Consider the following 27,842-nt stretch of genomic DNA (forward strand, 5'->3'; position numbering starts at 1 on the left):
TTGCGTCTCTTTGTGGATTTAATGGCAGGGACGGAGGTGGGCCCCCCCGCCACCACTTCTGCTTCTGAGGGGCGCGGATGGGCCGAGGAGTGCAGATGCGGGGAGCCGCGGGAATGTGGAGTGGCACCGCGGCTGGTTCGCACATGCCTGTCCCCATCCCCCGAGTTCCGGGGGCTCCCCCAGCTCCAGTCCGCCCCCAGGAGCCGGGGTGGAAAAGGCGGGCACGGCCACGGCCACGGCCACGGCCGCGGTGTCTGGAGTCTCCCTGGCTGAGGAATGTACTGGGCCCAGGGCGGGCGGGGCGGCCCGAGCGGGCGGGAATGTGAGGCTGAAGTCTATGGTCCCCTCGGGGCGGGGCTGGGCGGGGACAGCACCGGGGGGGGGGGTGGGGGGTGGGGGCGCAGGCTCAGAGCTTGTGGGGGTTCACCCACTTGTAGGTGCCCTCGTACTGGAACCCCACTCTCTTCATCAGCTCGTCCGCCTCCGGGGGCCCGCGGCTGGGACAGGGACAGTTGGGGGGGCAGATGAGAGGGAGCCCCTGCGCCCGCCGCCGCCCCCAGCCCACCCCCAGCCCGCGCCCCCACCCCCCGCACCTGCCGTAAACATAGGGAATGGGCTGGAGTTTCTCGCGTTCGATCTTGTGCAGCAGCGGCGTGAAGATGCGCCAGGCCTCCCGGAGCTCGTCGCTGAGGGGACACGGTGTGGCTTTGGGGGCTGTGGGGACCGGGGACACGGGGCGGGGGGTGGGGGCGGGGGGCGGGCTGCGGCTCACCTGCGCACGAAGTGCATCTGGCTCCCGCAGAAGACGTCCAGGATGAGGCGCTCGTAGGCGTCGGGGAGCTTCACGTTCTGCAAGCGGGGGTGGGGGGTGGGGGTGGTCACGGGGGTGTCGCCGGTGGCGCTGAGGGCGCCGCGCCGCCCCCGCCGGCCCCCGCGGCGCGCACCTTGTATCTGTTGCCGTAGGTCAGGTCCAGCTCGGACTCCTCGGGGCTGAAGAACATGCCGGGCTTCTTGGTCATCATCTTGGTGTACACGGCCTCGTCGGGCTGCACGCGGATCACCAGCTCGTTGCGCTTGCACTGCTGCTGGAAGATGTCCCCGGCCACGTCGCGGAACTGCAGGCGCACCTCGGCCTTGCGCTCGTTCAGGGCTTTGCCGCAGCGCAGGATGAAGGGCACCCCTGGGGGACAAGGCCGGCCCGGGCCGGGAGGGAGCGTGAGCGGGCTGCCGCAGCGCCGTCCCCTCCGGCCTCCCGGGCGGGCCGGCCCTACCGTCCCATCGCTCGTTCTCCACGTAGAGGACAACAGCCGCGAAGGTGGCGGTGGTGGACCCGCAGGGCACCGTGGGGTCGTCCAGGTACCCTCTGGTGGCCTCGCCCTCTCCGTTGGGGTTCCCCACGTACTGGCCCAGGACCACGTTGCTCGCCTGCACCTCTGAGATGCACTTCAACACCTTGACCTGCAAGAGGGGGGGCCCGCGGGTCACGAGGAAGCCACGCGACGGCAAGCATGGCCTTCCTGGCGGAGTGAGCGGCCGGTGCAGTCGGGCCTCGGCAGCGGCCGGCTCTGCTAACCCCGCTGGAGGCGGGCGCTCGAGGGCCCTCGAGCCCGCCTCGACTTCTCCTGAGGGAGAAGCTGAGGCCGAGAGAGGCAATGGGGCTGGAAGGTGCGCCTCCCCCCACCCACCTTCTCATCACGGACGTCGTCCGAGTCGGTGGAGGCGGGCTTCTCCATGGCCACCAGACACAGCATCTGCAGGAGGTGATTCTGCATCACGTCCCTGGTGGCACAAGCAGGGGGAACTTGGGTCAGGGCCCCCGAGCTCGGGAGGAGCGGGGAGCGTGCCTTCGTCCCCTCCTGGGTGGCCAGGTCCCAGAAGCTCAGGGCTGCCCAGTGCCTGCCGGGTCCCCTCGGGGGAAGGAAGATGACAGGGACTCCTGCCCTTCAGGCCCCCTCCGACTGCTCAGACCCTCCTGCCGCCCAACGTGCACCTCAGGGTGGGCGGAGGAGCCCAGAACAGGGAGGGGTGAGCCCAGGCCTGTGTCGCCCTCCCGGAAGGGGAGAGGGGCTCTCACCGGATGATCCCGAATTCATCGAAGTAGCCCCCACGGCCCTCGGTGCCAAAGGGCTCCTTGAAGGTGAGGATGACGCAGGCGATGTTGTCGCGGTTCCAGATGGGCCCGAAGATCCTGTTGGCAAACCTACCGGAGAGGCAGGAGGAGGCTGGTGCGGACGCGGGGGCGGCGGGGGGCGGCGGGGCCCCGGCCTCCCCTGGCCCGGCCGCACCTCAGCACCATGAGGTTCTGGACCATCTCCTTGCCCAGGTAGTGGTCGATGCGGTAGATCTGGTCCTCGCGGAACAGGGAGGAGATGTGGTTGGACAGCTGGTCGGAGCTCTGCAGGTCCCTCCCGAAGGGCTTCTCCACGATGACGCGGTTCCAGCCTCTGTGGGCGCCAGAGCTGGGTCACCCCTGCACCCTCTCTGGGGAGCAGGCCGCGGAGCCTCCTCGCCCCCGAACCCCCGCTCCCCAGACGCCGGCCTTTCTTTCCGGGCCCTCAGAAGCCTTGGCTGGCGACCGCGAGGAGCGACCCAGACTCGTGCGGCTCCCCTCCTGCCCACGCTGCGTCCCCACTGCGTAGGGAGCGGCCTGGGAGCTAGTGGGGGATCAGGCGTAGGGGCGTCAGGGCTTTTTTTTTTTTGGTCTTTTTGTCTTTTCTAGGGCCCATCCCGCGGTATATGGAGGTTCCCAGGCTAGGGGTCCAATCGGAGCTGTAGCCACCAGCCTGCGCCAGAAGCACAGCAATCCGGGATCCAAGCCGCATCTGCGACCTACACCCCAGCTCACGGCCACGCCGGGTCCTTAACCCCCTCAGCGAGGACAGGGATCGAACCCATCACCTCATGGTTGCTAATCAGATTCGTTAACCACTGCGCCACGACGGGAACTCCCCTGTGCGGGTTTTAACACGGGAAAGGATCCTTTATTCCTGATGGAGCGTGGATGTGGCTAAGCGGCACCCTGCACTCAGCCCCGGGACAGTGCTGGGGGAGCCGCGGCTCCGGAAACGGGAAACGGCTGCGCCTCAGGCAGCGGGGCTCTCATGGGGCAACATCGCCCCCTCGCGGCGGCGGCGGCGGGGCGACCTTGGGCCGCGTGCATAGCCTGAGAGCGGGCAGCTGGCGGCAAGCGGTTCGTGGAGCGACACTGCCACCTTGTGGTCCCAGCGGGGACTGCGGCCAGGAGCAGCAGGATTTCTAAGGAGGTGGACGCAGGTGCTCCGGCTGGTGAGGACGCGGGGCAGTATTTTTGGCAAAGGCTGTCGGAAGTGACCTCCACGACCCGTCTTTGGAGAGCCCAGTCATGGCAAGAATAGGCGGGCCTCCGCCCTTCAGACGCCCCCGGAGCAGCGGGGCCCGGGGCAGGGAGCAGCCAGGAGGCGGGGAGGGAGGAAGCCCAGCCTTACGCGCGGCTCATGCAGGTCTCGCGGATGTTCTTGGTGACGGCCTCGTAGACGGTGGGGGGCAAGGCCAGGTAGAAGAGGCGGTTGGCCTGGGACCCCTGGTGGAGGGCGTTCATGTGGCTGTTGAGGCGTGCGTAGGAGGCCGCATCGTCGTACTGGCCAGCCACGTAGGAGTTGCGGGCAAAGAACTCCTCCAGCCTGGGCTTCTCCTCGGGGGTGGCCTGGGAAACAGGGACGCGAGGCTGGTGCTGCGGGCCCTCCGGCTCCGAGCGTACAGGCAGGGTGGGCTCGCCCCCAAGCCAGCCTGGGAGGCGCTCTCCCACCTCAGCTGCGGGTGCCCAGAGGCACGGCTCAGACCCCAGGAACCTTTGACCCGGGAGAAAGCCGCTGGCCACAGTACGGGCTGTCGACCTTTCCGGGGTGGGGGGTGTGTGGGGCTCCGGGCCGCGGGCGGACAGGGCTCCCAGGCGGGCAGGCGGTGTCCCTGGCCCTGCAGGCCTCCTGTCACCAGGCACCAGGCGTACGAGGAGGTGGGGAAGGGCGTGGGGGGCTTCGGGGAGGGGTGCTGGGTTGGGAGGAGGCAGGGGGCTGGGGGGGCTCCCGCGGACACCCTAGAGGCCACTGACTTTGAAGAACGGCTCGCTCTGCCTGCGGATGTCAGCCACGGAGAGGCGCGAGCGGGCGTAGCCCACGATGTATGTGTCTTCGGGCAAAAGGCCATCTCGGAACAGCCACCTGCGGGCAGAGCGTGGCTGTGGCGAGGGCAGGAGGGTACGGAGGCTGCGGGGCAGCGGGGGACAGGCTTACCACAGGGTGGGGTAGATCTTCTTCTTGGCCAAGTCGCCCTGTGGCAGAGAAAACAGGCGGCGTTAGGAGCCGAGGACACGCCCTACAGCGCCTCCCGGGAGTCCTGGGCACCCTTCTGCTCCTGTGCGCACCCCTTGACCCTGACCGTGAGCTGAGAGTGCCGCGCGGCACCGGAGGCCCCTTGAGGCAGAGACCCTGCGCTGGCCAGGAGGGAGGCACCCACAGACCCCCCCATCTCCAGGCACAGGGCGAGCAGGCCGAACGGAAGCCAAAACAAGGGGGCTGCTTCCACCGACCGGGCTCGCGGGCAACGCCCCCCCCCCCCGATTCAGCAGAATGAAAGGGCAACAGAGGTAGCACACATCCAAGCTCCTGAGATGTGGCCTTAAATGCTTAGGTTGCCCAAAAAGAAGGGCTTGAAGCTGCTGAGCTCAGCATTTAAGTGAAGAAGTTATTAGAAAGACAGCAGAATTTACAAACCAAACAAGTGCCAAGGTGGGAAACAATGGAAAATAACAATTGATAAAATGGAAAACCCCCCAAATGATCATCGAAGCCAAAAGGTGGTGTTGGAAATAGACTAATGAAAACGGACAAACCCTTGGCGTTCCCATCATGGCTCAGTGGTTAAGGAACTCGACTAGGATCCACGAGGTTGTAGGTTCGACCCCTGGCCTCACTCAGTGGGTTAAGAATCCGGCGTTGCCCTGAGCTGTGGTGTAGGTGGCAGAGGTGGCTTGGCTCCTGCCTTGCTGTGGCTCTGGTGTGGGCTGGCGGCTACAGCTCCGATTCGACCCCTAGCCTGGGAACTTCCATATGCTGTGGGTGCGACTCTAAATAAAAAGACAAAAAAAAGAAAAGAAAAAAGAAAATCACCTTCAAGCCAAGCTACCGACAAAGTATTACAATTAGTGAGATTTCAGCGTGGTTGTGGGATTTAAAAAAATCAATAGATGGGAGCAGACAAAGGTTTCTTAGGACACAGAAAGCAATACCCCAAAAAACTGCTAAATTAAGGCTTCCTCAAAGTTAGAAACTCCTGTTCGCTGTAAGACACTATTAAGAAGAACAGACGAGCCACAGATGGGAACGTACAAATTACTCCTACAACAAAATAATAAAATGGGTAAAAGGGAGTTCGCGGGTGGCTCAGCACGTTAAAGATCCAGCACTGTTACTGCTGTGGCTCAGGTCACTGCTGTGTTCCCTGGCCTGGGAACTTCCGCATGCTGTGGGCATGGCCAAACCAAACAAACCAAACAAACACCAAAAACGGGTAAAGCACTTGACCAGACACTTCACAGGAAGAGAAATCGATGGCTAATAAACACACGAGAATGTGTTCAAGACAATCAGTTGTTAGAAAAACACAGATCCATGGAGTTCCCACTGTGGCGCAACGGGATCGGCGGTGTCTCTGGAGCGCTGGGATGCAGGTTCAAGCCTTGGTTAAGGATCTGGTGTTGCTGCGGCTTTGATCCCTTGCCCAGGAACCCCATCTGCCGAGGGCTGGCCAAGAACGCGCAAAAAAAAAAAAAGAAAAAAAAAAGAAAAAGAAAAAGAAAAACCCAATCAAATCATGATGAGGTCCCGCTTCATCCCTACTAGCGTGGCTGCCACCTGCAAGACTGACACCACCATGTGTTGGAGGCGACGCGGGGCAGATGCTTGTACACGCATGTTCACGGCAGCCTTAATTCCCAACAGCCGCAAGTCGGGAACAAGCCAAACGCGCCACTCAATCAACACGGGGTGGACACAGCGGGACGTGGATACAGTGGGACACCAACTCCGCGGGACACAAACTCAGCAACAGCAAAGGCATGAGCTGGGGCCCACCCAGCACACGTGACTCTCAAAACTCCTACGCTGAGCCAAAAGCCCAGACACAAGACGGAATGCTCTGCCATCATTTAAGTGAAACTTTAGAATAGCCAAAGCCGGAGTCCTCCTGTGGCGCAGTGGGTTAAGGACCCGGTGTTGTCACTGGAGCAGCTCAGGTCGCGGCTGCAGCGGGGGTTCAATCCCTGGCCTGGGAACTTCCACAGGCTGCCAGCATGGCCAAGAGAAAAAAAATAGGCAAAAGTCAGCTACTGTGACGGAACTTCCATCCATGGGTGTCTGGCCCAGGAGGTGGACTGGCCGTCCGAGAATTTTCTGGGGGGATGGGAGCAGCCTCTGTGGTGATGGAAATGGGTACCCGATGGGACACGGAGGATGTGCGTCTTTCAGTGGGTACAAATTTCGCCTAAAAACTCCACCGAAAAGAACACTAACGGAGCAGAGGGCGGGCCTGGGGATGGGGGCGGCCGTCTGCGCCACTGCTGACTTGTGCTTGCGCGAGATTTTCCAAAATAAAACCAAGGGTGTGACCACACGGCAACTGGGAGCAGCGACATGGCACTCCCACAGCGGTGACAGGAGACTCGCTGGAATGTCACCAAGTCCCTGCTCTCAGAGCCAGTTCGTCCAGCGTGACAGGCTTTCACTTGGTCACCCGACAGAGGGGCCCTTGGCTCTTTCGTGAGGCCGCCCTGTAATCAGGAAGGCCCTGAACGCCCCAAGCAAAGTGACCTCTTAGGAGCTGCCAGCCTCGGATGAGTCCGTGTCTGGGAGCGACTGCCCCACGGAAGCCGGAACCGACACTTGAAACTTCGCCTTCCTCCTGTGCCTCGTTTTGTCCCCAGGGTCCTGGGGAGAGCCGCTCTCTGCAGAGGGACAAGTCCAAGCCTCTCTCTGCCATCTCTGGTCCCTGCTGGGACCGCAGAGTGGGTGCTTCCCCAACCAGGGTTCCCCGTGTGGCTGCCCTGGCTCCGGGACAGCAGCCTCAGGGTCCCAGCTCTGACCCCAGCCTGGCCTCAAGCTCCCCTTCCAGGCCCCACTCTGGGCCTCCTCTTGGCGACAATCAGTGCTGACTGAGCCTGGGAAGCGGCAGCGCCACAGCCCGCACCCACCTCCCACCTCCCTGGCCTTCTGGGCACCGGGAATGTTTGCTTCGATCAAATTCCAGCGGGCTGCGACCAACTGGGACCGGTCTCCTGCCTGCTGAGTCACGGTGTGCCCCACACCCCGCGCTGTCTGGTCTCGCCGTGCCCTTTGGGATTAAGCAGCGACAGAACCTGCTTGCTTCAGTCAGCTCAGCCCCCAAACCAGCGGCCCGCTGGGCTCCAGGTCACCCATGGGAACGGCGAGGTAGGACCCAGGACAGCGGGGACAGGGGGCCCACCTGGGCCAGACTCCTCTGTGCGAAGGAAGCCGTGTGGGGAGGGGCACACCGCGTGCGGGGGCGGCTGAGGGCCAAGGGCTCCTGGCGGGGAGGCGGTGGGAGGCCTTTCATCTCCCCCAACCCCCCTTCTGCCTGCGGACCAGAGCAGGGGAGGAACCGCCTGGGGACACTCAGTGACTTTGCAGGAGAAGCAAGACCTGATTAAGACTTCCGGCTGCCAGGAACAGGAAAGGGCCCGGCTGGGGCATAGGGACCTGGGGCACCACCTGCCTGTCACCGCCCAGATCTGACCTCAGTCTCCAGGTCTCTAAAGTCTCAGTCCCTGAGTGTTTCCGGGCCGAGGGTGCGGCAGTGAACTCTGGAGGCCCGGCAGGGGTGGGCCATCCTTGTCCCCCTGTGGTCACTCGGGTCAAGGACCCACCCAGCCCCTGAGGCGAGAGAACCTGGGGCTGGCGAGCCAGGCTGGGCCGCAAAAGCAACAAAACGGCCCTCCCTCCTACACCCGGGGCCCATGAATCACCGGCCTTTGGGGGTGCGCCAGCGTCACCATGACACAGCAAGAACCTTATCGGCCCAGTGGCGGGGGCGGGGGGGGGGGGGAGCTCAGAAACACCCTGAGGACAGGGAGGGTCCAGGGACCTTGTGGGCTGGGTGGGGATCTGAGGCTGAGGGGTGAGGGGCGAGGGACCCTCCGGCAGCCAGGCAGCCAATCTTGCCCGAGGGCTCCCAGGCCCTTCTCCTGCCCTCCCCCCCTCCTCCGCCATCTCCGGTGGGGGGGGGGAGTGGCCCCAGCCTGGCCGAGGTCCTATCAGATGGGGGCAGACGCATCTGCCAGACCCAACGGTACTCTGTTCTCGCAGAAACGGAATCCTTTCATTCCAGAGCTCTCTGGACTGGGACAGTGAGTTAGCTCCTCTCCCTTCCTGCTGACGTGAGAGTCCCGAGAAGGGAAGAGAGAGTGGCCTAAAGCCATTGGGTAACTCCTGAGCAGCACTGGGCCGCCCCCAGGAAGGAAGTGGGGCGTGCGGGCAACGGGTGGGCAGGCAGGCGAGGGCGAAGCGGCAGAGGACAGCCCGGGGCTCCAGGTCTGCTCTTCCCTCCGGGTGCCAGGCTCCTGTGGCCCTGGCTCTGCGGACACCAAGGCCTGCTGGTGTCTTCTGTCACATGCGCTCACCCTGGGCCCCCGCCAGGCTGGGGAGCAGGGGCTCCAGCACGCGCCGTGCCAGACGGCTGAACGAACAGAGACCTCACTGGTTTCCTGGAGCAGCAGGTTCCGGATGGGAGGCCGAGCTCAGACCCTGCTGCTCCGTGCAACCAGCAAGTTCTCTGTGCGGCTGCTGCCACCCCCTGGGGAGGAGGGAGGGAGGGACACCTTAGAGGGTGGCGGGGGGCGGGAGCTGTTCCAGGTGCTGCCCGAGCCAGCCCCGAGCCGGGGCGCCCCCAAGCCTGGGCGCCCCTGCCGAGCAGGAGGAGGGAGAAACAAACAAGGAGGCTCCTCCCCCAGGACCCCCGGCGCCCCCACTCCACCTGCAGAGCCGCCCCGGAGCAGAGGAGAGCAAAGGGGAACCCAGCCGATTGCAAAGACACGAAGTTGCCTAACCCAGAGCCAGGCCACAAGAGAAGGCCACCAGGGGTCAGAGGGTCGGCTCCGCAGGGCCCTGGGCACTTGTTTCAAAAGCCCTCAGTCGATAAGTGGAGACAACGAGGGAAAAGACACTTGGCCCAGGTCACACCTGGCTGCTCTCGGCGAGGCGCAGCGCCTGGGGCCACGGGCCACTTCCGGAGGCCTGCGACAGGCTGGGGTGGGGATGGAGGAAGGAGGAAAAACCATCCGGGTTCTTGGATGAAGGGCCGAATGGTCAGAGTTCCAAGTGTTAAGGTTTGAGGCTCCTCTAAGCGGACCGGGCTGGGGCCAGGGTGCAGGATAAGCCTGTCCCCCTGTGTGTTCCTCCTGCGCACCCCCCAGTCGCCGGGTGACAAAGGTTCAAGGGATAGTGCTTAAGGTAGCCTTCGCCTTCTGGCTCTCCTTTTCCAAGTCCTGCCCAGAATCACAAAGTCGGCAGGGAGCAGGCGGTGAGTTCCCCAGAGCTGAGAGGACAGCAGCGTGGAAGGCACAGAGGGACAGTGGCCTGCCCTGTCAAGAGCTAAGGAGTTCCGGTAGGACTCTCGCTCAAGGTCTATACAGTAAGTTACCCGCAAAGCAGTGGATGCCACGGGTAGCAGATTCTTGGTCACATCCAAGGTTAAGAGGGAAAAGAGGACACAGATCACTTGCACAGGAAACCCCAGCAGGCCGCCTGCGTCTTGCCCCATGGGAGAGCTTGGGTCGCACGGCACGGCATGCAGAGGGAGTTTAGGCTGCGGGTCATGGCTCTCTGAGGAGCCACCCCCTTCTGTGTCTACTCTTTGGCCTTTCTGATCAGAGCAAAATGGCAGGTCCACTGGCTAGACAATGGGGCTGGTCGTAGCTCCTGAGCAGGCCCTAGAAGCTGGGGCAAAGAGATGCTGCTCAAAGCAAAGTTGAGTGTTTGTCCTCACGGAACCTGACGTGGCAGACACAAGGTGGAGATCAGACCTCAGATCCTACCTCTGGAACTAAACTGACTTCACGCCGTTTACCAAGTCAGACGCGAGTTTGGAAAACACACTCCCAGAATGAACAGCTTCCCCTGTTTGCCTCTCACTTTTCCCCACGGAGGAGGAAGTCCAAGCACACAGCCCCTGCGGACCTCCGGGCTCCAGGGCATGAGGCTGCAGCCAATGGCTGCACACAGACTTCAGCAAGGCCTTGCAATACGCCTACACCAGGGGGTGCTGGGGTGATAGTGGCGCAAGAGCAGGAGGGAGAGCCCAGCCAAGCAGAGCTGGAGAGGCCCTATAACAAGCAGGTGGGCGAGCCCAGGCACGGAGAGGGAAGGGACCTAAGCCATGTCCTGCTCTAAGTCTGCTGCATTTAAGATGTGGGGCCTGGGGGAGACTCACCGATGCTCCCATGATGATAAAGATATGTGTATCCGACTGATGGAAAGCATCGCCCTGGTACAGCTCTTCCCGCAGGATCCCGCACACTTGGGTCCGGCTCAGAGCCACCTGCTCTGCCATGGTACTCTCTGGAGGAAAAAAAACTTATTGATGAGGCAGGAGAACCGGAAAGCACTGAGAAGCTGGCTGGCCCCTTTCTGGAGGAGTCCTTTGGGCTCTCGTCCAGCTGATGCCTGATTACTGAAACCACTTGGTGGGAATGGCTGCGAGCAGGATGGTTGGGGGATGAGAAACTGCTGGCTCTGGTCATACTCTCCAGACAGCCTTCTTTCAGCGTGTACATTACAACATTACTCTAAGCATTAGTGGACTCCAACGAGGGCCTCAGCTCTGGGGGAGTAACACCAAGCTGGAACATCGGACCACCTGCTAAGGCCATCTCACCAAGGATTCAGGCGGAAGCTCCTCAATGAGCTGGAGCAAGTTAGATCAAGCAGCTGACAGTGTAGATCTAGTCCTCCTCCACCACCGCTGGGAGACCCCGGCCAATCCCCGCCCCTCTCGGGGTCCCCTCAGGGGCCCAATGGGGGTATGCAGGGGACGGTTAGATCAGTTAACACCCTCTCGATTTTGCCCCCTTCCCAAGCGTGGCAAATCAAAGCGTTCGCCCACTCAGTTACCTGTGCTTCACCGCTGCTGCCCTTCGCGCTCGCAGCCCCGGAGTTCCCGGCAGTTTCCTGGGGCTGCGCCCCGCCTGCCCATTTAACTGGCGGGGGCGGGCACCTGGTCTGAGCTGACCAGCCTCAGGCGAGGCGCGCGGGCGGGGCCTCCGTGTGCCCCTCCCCCGAGAGGCGGGGCGAGGCAGGTGCGCGCGCATCTCGGGCCGGTGGGACCCCCCCCCCCCCGCTCCCGCGCGAGGCCTGCCGGCCTGACCCGCTCCGCCCCTTGAGCACCTGCGCCGGCCGCCGGGCTGCGGGCCCCCTGCTGTCCTCGCCGCCGCTGCGCCGTGTCCCCGATGCTTCGCGAGTCCGTGTGCAGCTCCCCACAGCTCGCCCGCGTTCCCATCCCTGGCCTGGCCCCGCCCCTACAGTCTGGCTTTCTCGTCAGCCCGGGGTTGTCCTGCGCCCTCAAGAAGGGCTCCACTTCCGCCGGCAGCGTGGTCACGCCCCTCGACCCCACTTGTAGGCGGGGCCCTCTTTAGCCTCGCCCCCTCACTGGACGGGTCGTCGACTCCGATCAAACTGGCCCTATCACATGATAGCCTCGTCGTGGCTCCTCCCCTAGTGGGGGCGGGGCAGCCGACCTGCCGCTCGCTGGATGCCGCCGCCGGAGAGACAAGGGGAAATGCGGGTCGCGACGCATATTATTGAAGAGTGTCCTACGGGCCAGCCGAGCCTGGTACGCTCGGGCTTCCGTCTGGGGACAAGTCTCCCTCGCGCCTCTCGCGGGCCTGCTGGGGGCGGGGTGGGGGCGGAGTGTGAGTGTTTTACTTCCGGATCCCACAGCTACGACACCGGAAGCAGGAAATGGGAATTTGGCAGCCCGAGAAGGGAAGGGCGACCGCGGAACCCGAACTTTCTCCGAGCGCCGGGGTCCGAGGAGCGCTCGGGACCCGCCGCTCCCGCCCTTCTCACGTCGGACCGACTCTGCTGACAGGTGTGGTCCTCTTCTCCGAAGATAGGGTACTATTGGTGGGCGTTCCGCCACCTCCGAGACCCCCCCTGGACGACCAGGCTTTCCCCTCCTATTGGGCCCCGGCCCGGTTCTGCCGCCCGCTTCTAGATCACCCGCCGAGGCTGGCCAATTCAGGACCCAGGTTACTCTGGCGACGAGCGGGGCAGTTTTCGCCTCTCCTTCCTCTGCCGCGGCGGAGTCTGACCACACCCCTAGTTCGTGGATGACTATTCTACTTCGGAGACATTTTCTGTTCATCGAACTTGACTACATTTGAAGTTGTTAAGTTCTTTAAAAAAGCCTCAAGGGTAATTTGACAGCTAAGCATCTTTCCTCATGCGCTTCATTTTGCTCACTTTGCACAACGGTTAATGTCTGCCGGACCTCATATCAGTTCTGTGACTTGAGGATGAATGGGCCATAAGGAGGCCACTATACCTGGAATAGAGTGAGCGAGGGGGGAATAGTTAGAGAGGAAGCAATGGGGGACCAGATAGTGCACGGCCTACTATCTTGTTGTACGGGTTGTGGCTTTTTGGCGGAGGGCCATGAGGAACTATGGTAGGGATCTGGATAGAGGAGAGACGTGGTAGGAATTACCTTTTGGTCTGATTGTTCTGGCGCGGTGGGTAGAACAGACTGTACGTAGGGGGCAAGGGTTGGAGCAAGGTGATCTGCTAGGAGGTTATTGCAGTTATCCAGGTGAGAGATGATGGGGCTCGGATCGTTTTATTGTGAAAAATACCAAAGATGTGCAAAAGTAGAAAGGATAGTATAAACCCAAGGTACCCACCTCCCAGCGTCAACAGTTATCAACCTGTTGCTACCTTTGCTTAATTTATACCCCTCATAATCTCTTATTTTCAAAAATAGCTTTATTGACATATAATTCACATACCACACAATTCACCCATTGAAAGTGAACAATTCACTGCTTTTCAGTATATTCACACACCTGCACAACCATCACCATTCATTCTCGAACATTTTCATCAACCCATCACCTTATCTACTTCAGTTCTAAGCATCTATTAGTCTTTCCATCTCTCTATGTTTGCCTATTCTGGATAGTTCACATAAATGGACTCATAATATGTGGTTTCTTGTGAGCTGTTTCTCTGTGTTGCTCAGTGTTTTTTTTTTTTTTTTTTTTTTTTTTTTTTTTTTTGTCTTTTTGCCATTTCTTGGACCGCTCCCGGGCATATGGAGGTTCCCAGGCTAGGGGTCCAATCAGAGCTGTAGCCGCCGGCCTACACCAGAGCCACAGCAATGTGGGATCTGAGCCGTGTCTGCAACCTACACCACAGCTCAGGGCAACGCCGGATCGTTAACCCACTGAGCAAGGGCAGGGATCGAACCCGCAACCTCATGGTTCCTAGTCGGATTCGTTAACCACTGCGCCACTCCTGCTCAATATTATTAACATGGTAGGGTAGGAATGTACTAGATTGTGTTTATTCATCAGTCGATGGACATGTAGGTCATTTCCACCCTTTGGCCGCTAAGAGCAGTCTCACGTGGACCTGTGTTTTCATTTTTCTCAGGTACATACCGAGCAGGTCCCCCATTACCTTGAACCAAATTCCAGGCACCTTATAATTTCGCTGTAAATGTTTCAGGATGCATCTCTAAGAATGGACTTTGAAAGAAACAACCACAGTACCAAGTATCACACCTAAAATAAGTTAACATTAATTGCTTAGTGTCCTCAAATAGATTCTAAGATACCTTTTGACGGGATTTCCCAATGGATTAGACGTGAGCCCTGAGGGCCAGAGAGGACTCAAGAAGGACTCCCAGGTTGTGTCCTGCTGACCGGAGGGTGGACGTGCTGTCACCTAATAATAAGGGAGGCTGTGGGTGGAGCCGGCTTCTGGGGACTGTGAGCAGTGCAGTTCTGGAGAGGTGAGTTTTGAGAGGAGGATTAGATGTCCAGCCTGAGATGCTGAGTTTGATGCATGGGGGTTAAAGCTGGGAGTCTGGATGGAATTAGCGCTGGAGTAGCTGTAGTTAGAGAAAAGATGAGATCCCAGAAAGGAGCCCCGGAGCATCACAGCATGAAAAGTGTGGCGAGGATGGTCCACGGAAAGAGCCAGAGCAGGAGCAGCCAGTGAAGTGGTGGCTGTTCTGGACTCAGGGCTCAGCGGTTGGTCAGATAGTGCTGGTGGGTCAGGGGGTTATTCAGAGAAGTATCAGTGTAACAGCGAAACGTCCCAGCTTGTTTGGTGTTAAACGTCTCTAGCTGCAGCTCAGGCTCTCTCCTGGAAGCTTCTTTTGGGATCGGCTTCCTCCTCCATGTAGTCGGTTTTCTTGGGCAGGATTTAAAAGGGCTCCGGGCGGGTGCTGTCCCGCAGAGCGCCCCCCTGCCCCCGCCTCTAGTTCACAGGACGATGCACACAGCTCAGCCTGACTCTCGGCCCTGCCACCTTAGGCTGCAAGCCCAGCTCCCGCTTTCGGGTGCTCAGCTCCAGGGAATGCCCACCAGGTTCTGAGTGGTCTCTGTGAAGCCCTTCTCACTAGGTACATTGATTTCCTAGGCTGCCGTGAGAGAGTCCAAGGCAGATGGCTTAAGACAACAGCATTTGTCCTCTCTCCGTTCTGGAAACCAGGAGCCTGAAGTCAGGGCGTGGCAGGGCCCTGTTCCCTCTGGGGGCGCCAGGGGAGGGTCCTTCCTGCCTCTTCCAGCCTGTGGTGGCTCCAGGCATCTCTGGGCTGGGGCCGCATCACTCCAGTCTCTGCATCTTCACGTGGCTTCTTCTGTGTCTGTCTCTCCTTTTGTGTCTCTTAGAAGGACACTCATCATTGGATTTAGGGCTCCCCTGATCCAGGAGGACCTCATTTCAGATCCTTCACTTGTATTACATCCTTTTCCTTCTTTCCTTTTCCCTTTCCCTTTTTTTTTTTTTTTTTTTTTTTTTTTTTTTGCTTTTTAGGGCTACACTTGAGGTATATGGAAGTTCCCAGGCTAGGGGTCTCATTGGAGCTGCAGCTGCCAGCCCACATGAGTGAGAGCCACAGTGACACGGGATCTGAGCTGCGTCTGTGACCTATACCACAGCTCACGGCAATACTGATCCTTAACCCGCTGTGTGAGGCCAGGGATCGAACCTGCATCCTTATGGATACTAGTTGGGTTCTTAACCAGCTGAGCCACAATGGGAACTCCAACAAATCCCCTTTCCCAATCAGTCCCGGTTCCGGGGCCCAGGGAGTGGACCCATCTTACTGCTTGGAGGTGTGGGGAGGGTGGGCATTCCAGCACAGCGACCCCTGCCTCCCAACCTCATCTCCGTCGATTCTCCTCTGTGGTGAAATCGGCAGCTTCAGCGTCCAGCCGGGAGCTAGCCTGAGGCGCCGTTTACGGCCGGTGCTGAACCGTGACCTTTGCGAGCCCCACATGAGGGGAATGTGAGCCACTCGTAGACCAAAGAGCCCTTTTTAGCGCCTTTTCCACTTGGCAAAGTGCTTGTCCTTCTGCCGAGCGTGGCCCTGGCACTCCCTGTCCTGCAGGGTAGGAGAGTTCTGCCTGGGTCTCCTCACGCGATGCCTCTGCTGGCATCTCTTTCAGACGCTGACTTGTTGGATGAGCAGGACCCCCTGGAAGAGTCAGCCGTGTGAGATGGTGCAGCCTAGCGGCGGCCCGGCAGGGGACCAGGACGTGCTGGGTGAAGAGTCCTCTCTGGGGAAGCCAACCATGCTCCACCTGCCTTCGGAGCAGGGTGCTCCTGAGACCTTCCAGCGCTGCCTGGAGGAGAATCAAGAGCTCCGAGGTGAGGGCGGCAGCGGGCCTGTGCCCCGAGATCCCGGGCCGGCGCCTCCCACCTGCCGCACCTCTGCCTTCCTGGGACTGGGGCGGCGTGCACCCGGGCGGGTTAGTGATTTGGTCCCAGCCGCCGCCCCCGCCCTGGTCCAGGTGGGGTTTCCGGGAAGTGGACGCCGAGATCCAGGGAGGCACGCAGGAGGTTTATTCAGAGTCCTCTGGGACCAGCCCTGCAGATGGGGAGGGGAGGGCAGGGCAGCGAAGAAGCAGGGGTGGGTGCAGGGAGAGGCCCACCCTGCAAGGGGCTTGAGCTGGAATATGGCCCTTCTGCGTTGTCCCGGTTGGGCCGACGCCGCCAGGCCCTGGTGTCTCCGTACTCATGTACTGACCAGTCAGTCAGAACCAGCCTTACTGGGAGGGGCGCGGGTCTCCTGGGAAGGGGGCGGGATCTGCTCCAGGAAGGGGGTGTGGTCTGCGCTGGGAACGGGCGTGGCCTCCCTGGGAAGGGCCGGGGGGCGGCTTTGGGAAGGAGGGGCCAGGCGGCGCCGGGGACCTGACGGAGGGCTGTGCTCCAGCAGCACTTGCCGGGGGCGGGGGGTCGAGGGCTTTTCGGCACCCCCCACCCCCCCGCCTCCGTCCCAGCCCCACTCACCCAGCCTCCGCGTCCTCCCCTGTATCGGGGTCACCTTCTCGGGTCCCAGGGGCCATGGCTCCGTGCCCCTCAGGTGTGACCCGTTCTTGGCCCCCTCGTGTGGGACAGCGCCCCCTCCTCCTCGGGTTTGTGCCCTGGGCCTCCGCTGCTGGCAAGCTGCCCCTTTGGTGCAGTAGCCTGGGGCATCCGGGGGGGGCACCCCTAGCCTCTCATTCAGTGACACTCTTGTGGGTGGGAGGTTTCTTTTGGGGGTGATGGGAATGCACTGGAACTAGAGGGAGGGGCGGGTGCACAACTATATGAATACATTAAAGCCACTGAATGACTGTGTATTTTTTTTGTCTTTTTTTAGGGCCTCATTGGGGGCATATGGAGGTTCCCAGGCTAGGGGTCAAATTGGAGCTGCAGCTGCCAGCCTACGTCACAGCCACAGCAATGCGGGATCTGAGCCTCATCTGTGACCTACACCACAGCTCATGGGCAACGCCGGATCCTTAACCCACTGACCAATGCCAGGGATCAAACCTGCGTCCTCATGGATGCTAGTCAGATTCTTTTCCGCTGAGCCACAACGGAAACTCCTGATTGTGTATTTTAAAATAGTTAAAATGGTGAATTTGCTGTTACGTGAATTTTACCTCAATTAAAAACAAAAGTTGTGGGTTTTCTTGTGGTGCAGCAGGTTAAGGATCCAGTGTTGCCACTGCAGTGGCTCAGGTCGCTGCTGTGGTGCAGGTTTGCTTCCTGGCCCAGGGACTTCACATGCCGTGAGTGCGGCCCAAAAAAAGATCTTTAAAAAAACCCCCAAAACAGAGGTTTTGTGGGAGCTGAGGTGAACCTCGGACGGAGGCTTGGCAGGTGGCCGTTGGGGGGGACCATCTGCCTTCGGCAAGAGGCCTTGTCCAAGGCTTGTTGGTCAGCTGCACAGGAGGAGTCATGTGGGGACCGTGGAGTCCAGAAGGTGGCTTTGGAGTGGGGCTCAGAATTTGCCGTAGGAGTTCCCTGGTGGCTCGGTGGGTTAAGGATCTGGTGTTGTCACTGCTGTGGCTCTGGTCGCTGCTGTGGCACGGGTTCAACCCCTGGCCTGGGAACTTCCACATGCTGCAAGTGCAGCCAAGAAAAGGAGGGGAGAGAAAATAACTTGCTGAAGTTCTAGTGAAAGAATGTTCCAGTAGCAGGCACCAGTTAGCTGGTCACGTGTTTTGACCAGAGGGTGACATGAAGCCACTGCCTGCCCCGTGTCATCTGGCTCTGTGCTTGCTAGAACCTCTGCGTGCCGCTGATGAGTTTTGTCGCTCACGATGGCCTTCTGCCGCCTGGGGTGTCCGCTGGGTGTGTGGGGAGAGGACGACCGACTGGTCCCCGAGTTGGTCTTGTGTGCCGGCTCTTGGCTGCTTGTTTGTGTGACCTTCCTTGTCCCGTGAGATGGGTGTCATCGTCCCCGTTGGGACATGTCGATGAGGATGGTGGGGCTTCGGTGACCGGCCGGCTGGCTCCAAGGCTTCCGGCCCCCAGTCTGCGGCAGCAGGGCCACAGGGACGTTTGCCCTGTGTGGCCGGCCCCCTGATCCTGGAGGCAGTGACCGGGTGCCCTAGGGTAGGCCTGCCTCCCACCCGAGCAGAACATAGACGAGTTCCAGCGTCACTTACAAAAAAGGTGGCATCGGACCCAGAGCTCTCAGTGCACCTGATGTGTTTAATGTTTGATTGGAAAAGCATGGGCACGTGATGGGCACCACTGCTTTTGAAAGTGCGCTGCCTGGGAGAGGCCGGCGCCCTCACCTCCCTCTGCGTCTCCTCTGCCGCCAGATGCCATCCGGCAGAGCAACCAGATGCTGCGGGAGCGCTGTGAGGAGCTGCAGCGTTTCCAGGGCAGCCAGCGGGAGGAGAAGGAGTTTCTCATGCAGAAGTTCTGCGAGGCCAGGCGCCTGGTCGAGAGGCTGAGCCTCGAGAAGCTGGAGCTGCGCAGGCAGAGGGAGCAGGCCCTGCAGGAGGTGGAGCTCCTGAAGACCTGCCAGCAGGTAGCGGGGCGCCGGCCGCCTGCCCTCTCCCCCGGGGGTCCCCAGGAGCACCCTCGGGCGGCCGCACAGAGTCGAGAGAAGCCGTTATCCTCGGGGCTCTGACCAGGGCGGGCGGGGGTGGTGGCAGTGGGCGCCTTAGCCAGCAGGGCCTGCGGACGGGCGTCAGGGCGATCGGCAGGCCGTTGGCTGGCTCAGTGGGGGTTCAGGGTTTGGAAGCCGTTGGCCTGTCCAGGGCAGTGGAAACCTTGAGACCGACCCGATCATCCTCAGGTGCACGCAGATGGGCGTGAAAAGGAGGGGGATGAGTGGCGGGCGGGGTGGGTGGCGCTGCGTGTAGGGGTGGGGGCCTGAGGCTTGACCCTGGGCCTGAGCAGCCTGAGGTCTCGGGCCCAGGGTTTGCACAGCCTTGGGAGGGCGTCTGGGCGGTGGGGAGTTGGAGAACTCTTGAGTTTTGGGGCAGGTGCAGGACTTGTGGGAACAGCGTCACTCCCTCTTACCTGCTAGTGGCCTGGGGCCCGGGGAGCGCGCAGGTTTCTGTCACATGTTTGAGTCTCAGCAAGGTGGGGAGACTCCTGCTGGGCTCAGCCCGCATGGGCAGCTCTGTGCTCCTCTGGCCCCATCCTCAGTGGCCTTGCTGGGGGAGAAGCTTCGAGAGATGAGAGGGAGATGAGTCGGGGTGCCGGGGGCAGGAGAGGAGCCCCGGGGGTGGCCGGTCTCAGTGCTGACGTGGCGTGGCTTCTTCTCGTGCAGCAGATGGCAGAGGACAAGGCCTCAGTGAAAGCCCAGGTGACGTCCTTGCTGGGGGAGCTGCAGGAGAGCCAGAGTCGCTTGGAGGCCGCCACCAAGGAGCGGCAGGCTCTGGAGAGCAGGTGAGCGTGGAGGGAGAGCCCTGCCCGAGGCCGCTGACTTTTTGCCAGAGTTTTGGATGATTCCCGAGGGGCCGTTTGCGGGGTGGGGGGGACGAGTCCACGTGATCACAGTGCCCTCCCGGCCCAGGACCCCCGAGGACGGAAGGCCCAGGGCGGGGGCGGAGCACCCCCTGCCTCTGGCCCCCTCCTCCTTTCCTCCCTTCTCTGGCGGCGACTTGGGCCTCCCTGGAGGCCTGGGGCGCCACTGGAGACTCAGCGCCCTGAGTTTGATGGAGGGCTGGTCATGGCCCAGCACACGCCAAGCCTCCTGACTCCTGGAGGAAAGCAGGTGCTCCCCATAGGCCACCGTGTTGTGCCCACGGTCTAGGCATGGGGACCTCCCTCATCTGGAGGGCGAGTGTCCTGGCAGCGTAGGGGACTCACACCAGCCCTGCTGGCCCCTCTCTTCTGCAGAGGCTGCTTCCTGTAGCTGTGCTCACCGGGTCAAAGGGCACGGGCGTCTCTGTGGTTCTCACGCTGCCCGGTGGCTGCCGTCCAGGGAGACGGGTCCAGGCGGCAGGGCTGGCCGCAGCTCTCCCGGTGCGCTGGGCGCTGCGCCCGGAGGCCCGAGGCGTTTCCCAGCGCGGCGTTTAGACGCCCCGCCATCCTCAGAGCGAGCGGGGAGCCTCCCTCTAGAAAGCAGGCGGCGAGGGCGTGTGTGTGGCAGGGCCGAGCCCGCTGGCCTGGTCGCCTTCCCGGTTCCCCGCCGGGCTCGTCTCTACCCCCACTTCTCTAAGAGGCACGTGTGTCATTTCTAGGACACTGCCACGTGTTTCTTGCCTTTTTTCTGTGCACATAAAAGAGACTGCTGGAGGCGTGACGCTGTCTGCAGTTTTGTGGCTGACTCTGCTCAGTTAATGACCCCGCAGTTGCAGGCTCTGGGCATCTTCCTCTCTTGTCCCCCCACGTGGCTGAGATGGAAATGCTGGCTGGCAGCTCAGGGCAGGGAGCCTGCTTGCGTCTCCCATCGCTCGGTGTGGCCATTTAAACAGATCCAGACTTCGTACATGTGGCGGCCCTTTGAGCGCCAGGCCTGTCACATCAGAACGGCTGTCCTCCTTGTTCTCGGGCCCCTGGCAGACAGCACTTCCGTCTGGCGATGACAATGCCGGCAGCTAAGTTTTGTCGGGTCACAGATGGACATCTGAGTTGGATATAGCTGGCCAGGTGTGGAGATGAGACCAGAGGAGAGGGCCAGGAGCCGCCCCCCACTCAGAACAGCCACTGTCGCCCCCGGGACACAGGATGACGTGGCTGCAGCCTGGAGCTGGGGATGGAGGGAGCTGTGAGCAGACATGAGTGTGGAGATGCGAGGCGGGGCCGTGGGGTGACGGGCCCCCATCAGAGGGTCAGGCCCCTTGGGGGACCCGGGTGAGGAGAGCCGAGCTGTCACAGCTTGAGTGTGGATGGATCCAGGATCTTCTCCCGGGCAGGCAGGTGGGAGGATCTCGCAGATGTAGACGTTTGGGACTCCAGATGGGCCAGCCAGCCACCTCCTTGCCACTGTTAGAGCGGTGGTGGCGGGCGGGGTGGGGGAGCCGTGGAGCCACTGACCCCACTTTCCACCCCCCACCCCCGCCTCACCTCACTTCTCACCTGCGCCCGCCCCACCTTCTAGAAAGGCTGTCTTTGCTGACTGGCTCTACTTCCTTTCCTCCACTGAGATTGCTCTGGCCATGGCCCCCAGCACCCACCTCTCGGAACCCCACGGGCAGGTCCCTGGGGCTTCTTTCCCCTGGGACCCCCTCCTTCACCCCTGGCCCCAGTGCCTTCTGCTGCAGTCTTTCTTGGTGCTGCAGGGTTCCTCGAGCACTTTTGCTCCTGCTGGGGCCCTCCGGTGACCTCCCCTTCCTGCCACCAGGGTTCGCGCCACTAGCGAGCAGGTCCGGCAGCTGGAGAACGAGCGGGAGGCCCTGCAGCAGCAGCACAGCGTGCAGGTGGACCAGCTGCGCCTGCAGAGCCAGAGCATGGAGGCCGCCCTGCGCATGGAGCGCCAGGCCGCCTCGGAGGAGAAGTGAGTGCCGGCTGCGGCGGCCTTTGCCTGCCCGCGTTCAGATCTACCCTCTGGCCCACGTGTTCAAAGCCTCGGGGCCGGGGTCCTGTGTGCCACTTGCATGCCCTTTGAGTCTTCTTTAGTCTAGACCGTCCTTATGCTTTTCCCGATTTTTAATGGAGTTGACTTTTAAAATATATTTTTTATGTTTTTTTTTTGGTCATGTCTATGGCATGCGGAAGTTCCCGGGCTAGGGATCGAACCCAAGCCACAGCAGTGACCTGAGCTGTGACAGTGCCAGTGCCAGATTGTCTTAACCCACTAGGCCATCATGGACGTCTAAAGCTGACTTTTTTTTTTTTTTTTTTTTGTCTTTTTGCCATTTCTTGGACCGCTTCCGCAGCATATGGAGGTTCCCAGGCTAGGGGTCGAATCGGAGCTGTAGCTGCCGGCCTGCACCACAGCCACAGCAACGCGGGATCCGAGCTGCATCTCGACCCACACCACAGCTCACGGCAGTGCCGGATCCTTTAACCCATTGAACAAGGCCAGGGATCGAACCCGCAGCCTCGTGGTTCCTAGTTGGATTCGTTAACCACTGAGCCACGACAGGAACTCCAGGAACTCCTATTTTTAATTTTTATTAAAAAATGTTTCTGGTGGCTCAGTGGGTTAAGGATCCAGTGTTATCACTGCTGTGGCTCAGGTTGCTGCTGTGGTGCAGGTTTGATCCCTGGCCCAGGAACTTCCACATGCCACAGGTATGGCCAAAAAAAAAAAAAAAAAAAAGTTTCTTTTGGCCGTGTCGTGGCAAGGGGCAGTTCCCAGGCCAGGGATTGATGCCAGTGCCGCATCCTTAACGCAGTAGGGCCACCAGGGAACTCCGAGGACAGCTGTATCTTATTATAAGTGTTTCTTCTGATGCTTTAAAAAATGCTACATTGAAGAAAAGTGATGTCAACGAGTTGGCAAAGCTTGCCTCGCGGCTGACTGACGGCCTCTGAGGCGCAGAGCCCTCCCTGGAAGGCACATTGTGTAGTGCGGAGACGGTGAGAAGGCAGAGGCTGCAGGTGGAAGCAGTGAAAGCCATGGCTGGGGCAGGACCGGGTGGTTCTCCAGCCAAAGCTCCTTTGCCTCAGGCGGAAGCTGGCCCAGCTGCAGGTGGCCTACCACCAGCTTTTCCAGGAGTATGACAACCACATCAAGAGCAGCGTGGTGAGCAGCGAGCGCAACCGAGTGAGTGTTTGGGGGCGGGTGTCCCCCAGGCTGCCTGGGGCTGACCTAGCCCTGCTGCTCTCCCTGCAGCCTGGGACCAGGGGAGCTCCCCCTTCGGGCAAATCCCAGGCCCCACCTTCCCAGACCCGGGAGCAGCCCAGGGGGTTGGTGACGCTGCTGTCCGTGGCGGGTCTCTCCCGCCGGCTGTCGGCGCCAGCTTGGCACCTGGCTTGGCTTTCTCTCAAAATGTCTCCGTATTACCGTTGGGGGGCGCTGGGAGCCCTTTTCTAGGTTGTCCTCATCTAACCTGCACGGGGTGCGGTTTCTAGTGATCACCTTTTAAGAAGGACGCCGTCCAGCGTGAACTTGTCTGGAAGAGACCTGTAAGGGTAGAGCCTGGTCACGTGAGAAAGAGTCAGTTACAAAACCGTGACCCTTTGGTCTGCAGAGGGAGGGAGGGCTGGATGGTCTGTGAGTGGTCTGTGTGTGCGTGTGTGCGTGGGGGGGGGTCGTGTGTGTGTGTGTGTGTGTGTGTGTGTGTGTGTGTGTAGGGGGGGTCATGGGTCATGTGAGGGACAGCAGACCTCTGACCAGGTGGCAGAGTGGAAGGACCCATGGGCCTCAGCTGAGCTGGCATGTGGTGGCGCATTAGTGCATGGGACCCGCTCAGGACAGACGGTGGCCCGTGCCCCTCGCCCCTCGCCCCTCGCCCCTCGAAGGGCCGGAGGAGGGCTGTCCGCCGGGAAGGGCGAGGCAGCGCTCCGGCCTCGCCTCCGCTTTCCGGGGCTGCGCGCACAGCGATGCCCCGGGCGCGGCCTGGCAGCCGGGCCGGTCTTGGTTCCTCTTGGTTCTTGCCTGGCGTGGCAGCCGGCCTGGGCCAGCTCGGGCTGCTAGCCCCTCGCCCGTCTCTAGGGATTGCAGCTGGAAGACCTCAAGCAGCAGCTGCAGCAGGCCGAGGAGGCCCTGGTGGCCAAACAGGAAGTGATCGACAAGCTGAAGGAGGAGGCCGAGCAGCACAAGATTGTGATGGAGACGGTTCCGGTGCTCAAAGCCCAGGTGAGCCTGGCCTGGGGGGCCTGCCTGGGGGCCTGGCCTGGGCGCGCTGTGACTTCGAGGCCCTCGCGGTGTTCCTGGACCCCTCCGGGCCCTCGGGGTGACCGGCTTCGCGCCACGGGCTCTGGGGGGGCAGGAGCGGGTTCTGCCGGTGCCCCGGCAGCCGCGTCTGGCAAGAGGCCGACGGCCGGCGGGCGCTGCCCCTGTCTTGGCTCTGCCAGGCCGACATCTACAAGGCGGACTTCCAGGCCGAGCGGCAGGCCCGGGAGCAGCTGGCTGAGAGGAAGGAGCTCCTGCAGGAGCAGCTGGAGCAGCTGCAGAGGGAGTACAGCCGGCTGAAGACCAGCTGCCAGGAATCGGCCAGGTGGGGGCGCTGGGGCCGGGCCTCCCCCTCCCCGCCGCCCTCCCGCCCCGTCGGCTTCCCCGCGGGGGAGACTGGCTCGTCCCTGCTGATCGGACGGTTTCTCTTCTCCAAGGATCGAAGACATGAGGAAGCGGCACGTCGAGGTCTCCCAGCCCACCTTGCCCCCCGCCCCAGGTGAGTGAGCCCGGGGGCCGGGGGGGGGCTCGGGGGGCAGCTGCACCCGCCACCCCTCCCCCTCAGGGCTGCTGATCCCGCTCATTGGATCCCAGGGTCCCATGGAGTCCCTGTCCTCTGCCCCCTGCAGTTTGCGCGTGGGGACGCCCGCGGAGCCCGCCCCCACGGTGCCCGCTCTTTCTCCGCAGCTCATCACTCCTTTCACCCGGCCCTGCCCAGCCAGAGGAGAAGCCCCCCCGAGGAGCCCCCCAACTTCTGTTGCCCCAAGTGCCAGTACCAGGCTCCCGACATGGACACCCTGCAGATCCATGTCATGGAGTGTATCGAGTAGGCCGCCCGCCGCCGGCCAGCCCAGGACGCTGCGCTCTCCTGCTCCGAGACTGAGGGTGGCCCCTTCTCTGGGCCCCGGAGCCAGCTGCGGGCCTCACGCCTCCGCCCCGCCTGCTGGTCGACCTCTTTCTGGGCGCACGGAGCCCAGCCAGGCCTGACGCTCTGCTCTTTCTGTTTGTTCTGTCTGCTTGAACCGCTTGTCTCTGGAGCTCGCTCATCCTCTGCCTGCACCAGCGAAGTCAGGAGTGAAGGCCGGGCTCTCGGAAGGAGCTGCTTCCCCGGCCCAGACGGGCGGGACCCCTCCTGCCAGCCGCCTGGCACAGGGCAGCGCCGCGGGCGTGGGCTGAGTGGTGGCCTGGTGGCGGCTGCGCCGAGTTGGATCGAACCTGTCCGCTGCCCATGGACACTGGGTTTGTTACCGATCATCGTTTTATGGTCATAAATGACTCTGCACTGCAAAGCCCTGGCCATCAATCGTGTGTACCTCTGAGTTGGCTTCTTAGAAGCAGCACCCCTGAGCTTCTGCAGAGGGGCTAGTCGTGCCGGGGTCCTTCCCCCAGGAGTGGTTTCGTGCCCCGTAGCCTTGCCCCACGTCAGGGGGGTCCAGCCCGTGGGCTTGTGCCATCTGCCAGACGTGCTCTTCTCTCGTAAGAGTGAGCATAGGAGTTCCCCTTGTGGCTCAGCAGGTTAAGAACCCGATGTAGTCCCTGTGAAAATTCGGGTTCGATCCCTGGCCTCGCTCAGTGGGTTAAGGATCCGGTGTTGCCATGGCTGTGGTGTGGGCTGGCGGCTGCGGCTCCGATTCGACCTCTAGCCTGGGAACCTCCATATGCCGCAGGTGTGGCCCTAGAAAGAAAAATAAAGAAAAGAGAGTTTGAAGCTTGAAGGAGTTCTCCAGTGGCCTCGCAGTTAAGGATATGGAGTCGTCACTGTCGTGACGCTGGTTTGATTCCTGGCTCAGGCACTTTCGTATGACGCGGGTGAGGCAAAAAGAAAGCTTGAGCATCTTTCCAGAGCTCGAAGGGTCCTTTTCAGTCGTTCTAGTATAAATGGCTTTTTTCCATCATTTTGCCCTGTTTGCTGCTGGACTGTTGGTCTTTTGTTCCTTGACTTCTACTAGAGGCTCTTGACTCGTTAGTGGGATGGAGTGAGAGGAATTGCAGTTATCTTTTCCCACCAACTTGGTGCTGGTGTGTTTGGACTCGAGCTGGTTCTCTTCGTGTAGTCACATTTCTCCACTGTTCCGTCACGGCTTTGGGTTTGCTCAGACGTTTTCCCAGCACTGCAGTGTGTGCCTTGTCCTCCCCAGAGCACTGCCACACAACCAGCGCAGGGGGGCGTGTTTCATCACCTTCCAAAAGTCTCTCATGCTGTTCTTGCACCAGCCCTGCATGGCCTGGCCTTGCCAGTGGCAGCCACTTGGTAATCTTTGGCAGACTGCCAACAGCGCAGGCCTCTTGCGTGTTGTTCTGCAAGATTCTGGCTCTTTCCGAGGCTGTCAAAGCCATGGGCGTTGGCCTTGCAGTTGTCAGGAAGGATGTCCCCCCCGCTGCTGCCGAGGGCTGGCCTGCTGGGGAGTGGAGGTCACGGGCCCAGCCCCGGCTTTTGTCCAGGGCCCCCTGCTCCCTAGGGTCGGGGTCTGGGTCTCCTGCTGGAAGCCGGCCCAGCCAGCGGCCTGTTCTGAAAGCAGAGCCTGGCCTGGGGACTTGCTTGTCAGCTGCAGGTGTGGGAGGAAGACCCAAGCGGGGTGGAAGGAGGGGGGGGCGCTGGGGGGCGAGCGATCCTCAGGACCTCTGCTCTGCAGCTGGATGCCACTGCCGGGGTGATGGGCGTGGAGCTGCTGGGCCGCCTGCACCCTGGGTGCTGGGACTGTGCTGCTGAGAGGGGCTCAAGGAGGAGGCAGGACGCGGGCCCCCCCCCCAACCCGCCGGGGCTCTGGCGGTGGCGCCCCCAGAGGCTGCCCAGCAGCGGCCGGGAGCCTCCCATCGCCCCCGCCTGGGCCCTGGGGGGCCACTGCTCTTTCGGACCTTCTATTCCCGGAGGCTGGGCGCCCTTGCTCGCTGCCACCTTCTCCGTGTCGGGCCGAGCGTCCGTTAGAGACCCAGGGTCTGAAAGCAGGCCGGTGGCCCGGAAATGAGTGATTCCACTGTCTCTCTGGCTTTCCTTAGGTTGGGCTTCCGGAACAAGTGGCCGGATTCTTGCCATGAGGGAAGCCGCTTGCCCACCTTATTAGCTGTGGCCCCTTGCTCGTCACCGTCCTGGGTGTGGGAGGGAGAGAGACGGCTGGACGCACAGCCCCGGTGTCGCTCCCCGCTGCTCCACAGCGAGCCAGCCAGTAAGAAAGGAACCCAGACGAAATGGGACGTCAACATAGCAACCAGTGAAGACTTCTGGTGCCTTCCTGGCAAGGGGCAGGGACAGGCCTGGGATGTCGCCCCTTCTGTGGGACGGAACAAGCACTTAGGGACAGTGGGTACCCACAGAGACTTCGGCATTTTAGAGGCTCACGGCTCTGTCATCTGTCGCCACCAAAGACCACGGTGAGATCAGAGGCTGCACTTCTGGACAACACGGGCCTCTGCAGCCAGCGCTGTGGACACCCTGTCGCCCGGGGCACACTCTGGCCGAATAGACAAAGTCCTGTATAAAGTCTGGCCCCAATAAAGACGTAAGAGCTGCATCCATGTGCGTGGGAGTGATTGTTTTCCTTGTGTGTTGAGGTATTTTCCAGATGCCTGGGCTTCGTATGCAGGACTTGGAGCCCTGGAGACCGTGGTGGCCCGTGTGGGTGCAGCTGGGAGGATGGCCGGCAGGTGGCGGGCGGCAGGCAGCGCGAGGCCCCACCCTGCCCCTCTGCACTGTGTTTGCTGGGGCTGCACAGGCTGGGCGGGGTCGGCAGCACAGACCTATGCCTCCCAGTCCTGGAGCCGGAGTCCAAGGTCAAGGTGTGTTCCAGCCTCTGTCCTGGGCTCGTAGGCGCCACCTTCTCTCTGCCTCTTCACATGTCTCTGCTCCGTGTGCACCTGCGTCTCCACACCCGCCTCGTCCTAAGGACTGCGGTCACGTGGCTGAGGGCCCGCCCTGGGCTCACCTCTGCCAAGGCCCGTCTCCCAGCACAGCGGTGCCCTCAGGTCAGGACTCCCAGGGGTCTCTTTCGAGAGGGACACATTTCAACCCGTCTTTGTGTGTGCTTGGCCTCAGGCTCCTCATCCATGAAATGGGA

The 27,842-nt window shown here is 61.4% G+C and overlaps 2 protein-coding genes across 11 annotated transcripts; one reads left to right on the top strand and one right to left on the bottom strand.

Annotated features, from left to right (window-relative positions):
* G6PD (glucose-6-phosphate dehydrogenase) lies at positions 1 to 11,894 on the bottom strand. Of its 2 annotated transcripts, none has more exons than XM_021080744.1 (13): positions 11,430 to 11,894; positions 10,477 to 10,604; positions 4,269 to 4,306; positions 4,088 to 4,196; positions 3,465 to 3,682; positions 2,286 to 2,444; positions 2,075 to 2,200; positions 1,686 to 1,779; positions 1,272 to 1,458; positions 945 to 1,180; positions 773 to 849; positions 594 to 686; positions 1 to 497 (listed from the first exon to the last, which is right to left on the bottom strand). In XM_021080744.1, exons 1-13 carry the CDS (start codon positions 11,539 to 11,541, stop codon positions 407 to 409), a joined length of 1,668 nt encoding a protein of 555 aa, XP_020936403.1. In that variant the 5' UTR covers positions 11,542 to 11,894; the 3' UTR covers positions 1 to 406. The 2 variants fall into 2 exon arrangements, with proteins under 2 accessions (XP_020936403.1, XP_003360563.5); XM_003360515.5 differs by lacking the exon at positions 11,430 to 11,894 and adding an exon at positions 11,157 to 11,302.
* IKBKG (inhibitor of nuclear factor kappa B kinase subunit gamma) lies at positions 6,429 to 27,299 on the top strand. Of its 9 annotated transcripts, none has more exons than XR_002340522.1 (11): positions 7,340 to 7,460; positions 15,719 to 15,920; positions 18,371 to 18,582; positions 19,333 to 19,451; positions 21,352 to 21,504; positions 22,623 to 22,719; positions 23,611 to 23,754; positions 23,973 to 24,115; positions 24,228 to 24,289; positions 24,478 to 25,029; positions 26,788 to 27,299. XR_002340522.1 is itself a non-coding variant. In XM_005674040.3 (10 exons), exons 2-10 carry the CDS (start codon positions 15,734 to 15,736, stop codon positions 24,618 to 24,620), a joined length of 1,260 nt encoding a protein of 419 aa, XP_005674097.1. In that variant the 5' UTR covers positions 6,429 to 7,460; positions 15,719 to 15,733; the 3' UTR covers positions 24,621 to 27,299. The 9 variants fall into 9 exon arrangements, 7 of the variants coding, with proteins under 7 accessions (XP_005674097.1, XP_005674092.1, XP_005674093.1 ...); XR_309303.3 differs by lacking the exon at positions 7,340 to 7,460 and adding an exon at positions 11,738 to 11,874; XM_005674040.3 differs by having other exon boundaries at positions 6,429 to 7,460; positions 24,478 to 27,299.

The sequence above is a fragment of the Sus scrofa genome, chromosome X (assembly GCF_000003025.6).
Source record: "Sus scrofa isolate TJ Tabasco breed Duroc chromosome X, Sscrofa11.1, whole genome shotgun sequence".
In the NCBI taxonomy this organism is placed as follows: Eukaryota; Metazoa; Chordata; class Mammalia; order Artiodactyla; family Suidae; genus Sus; species Sus scrofa.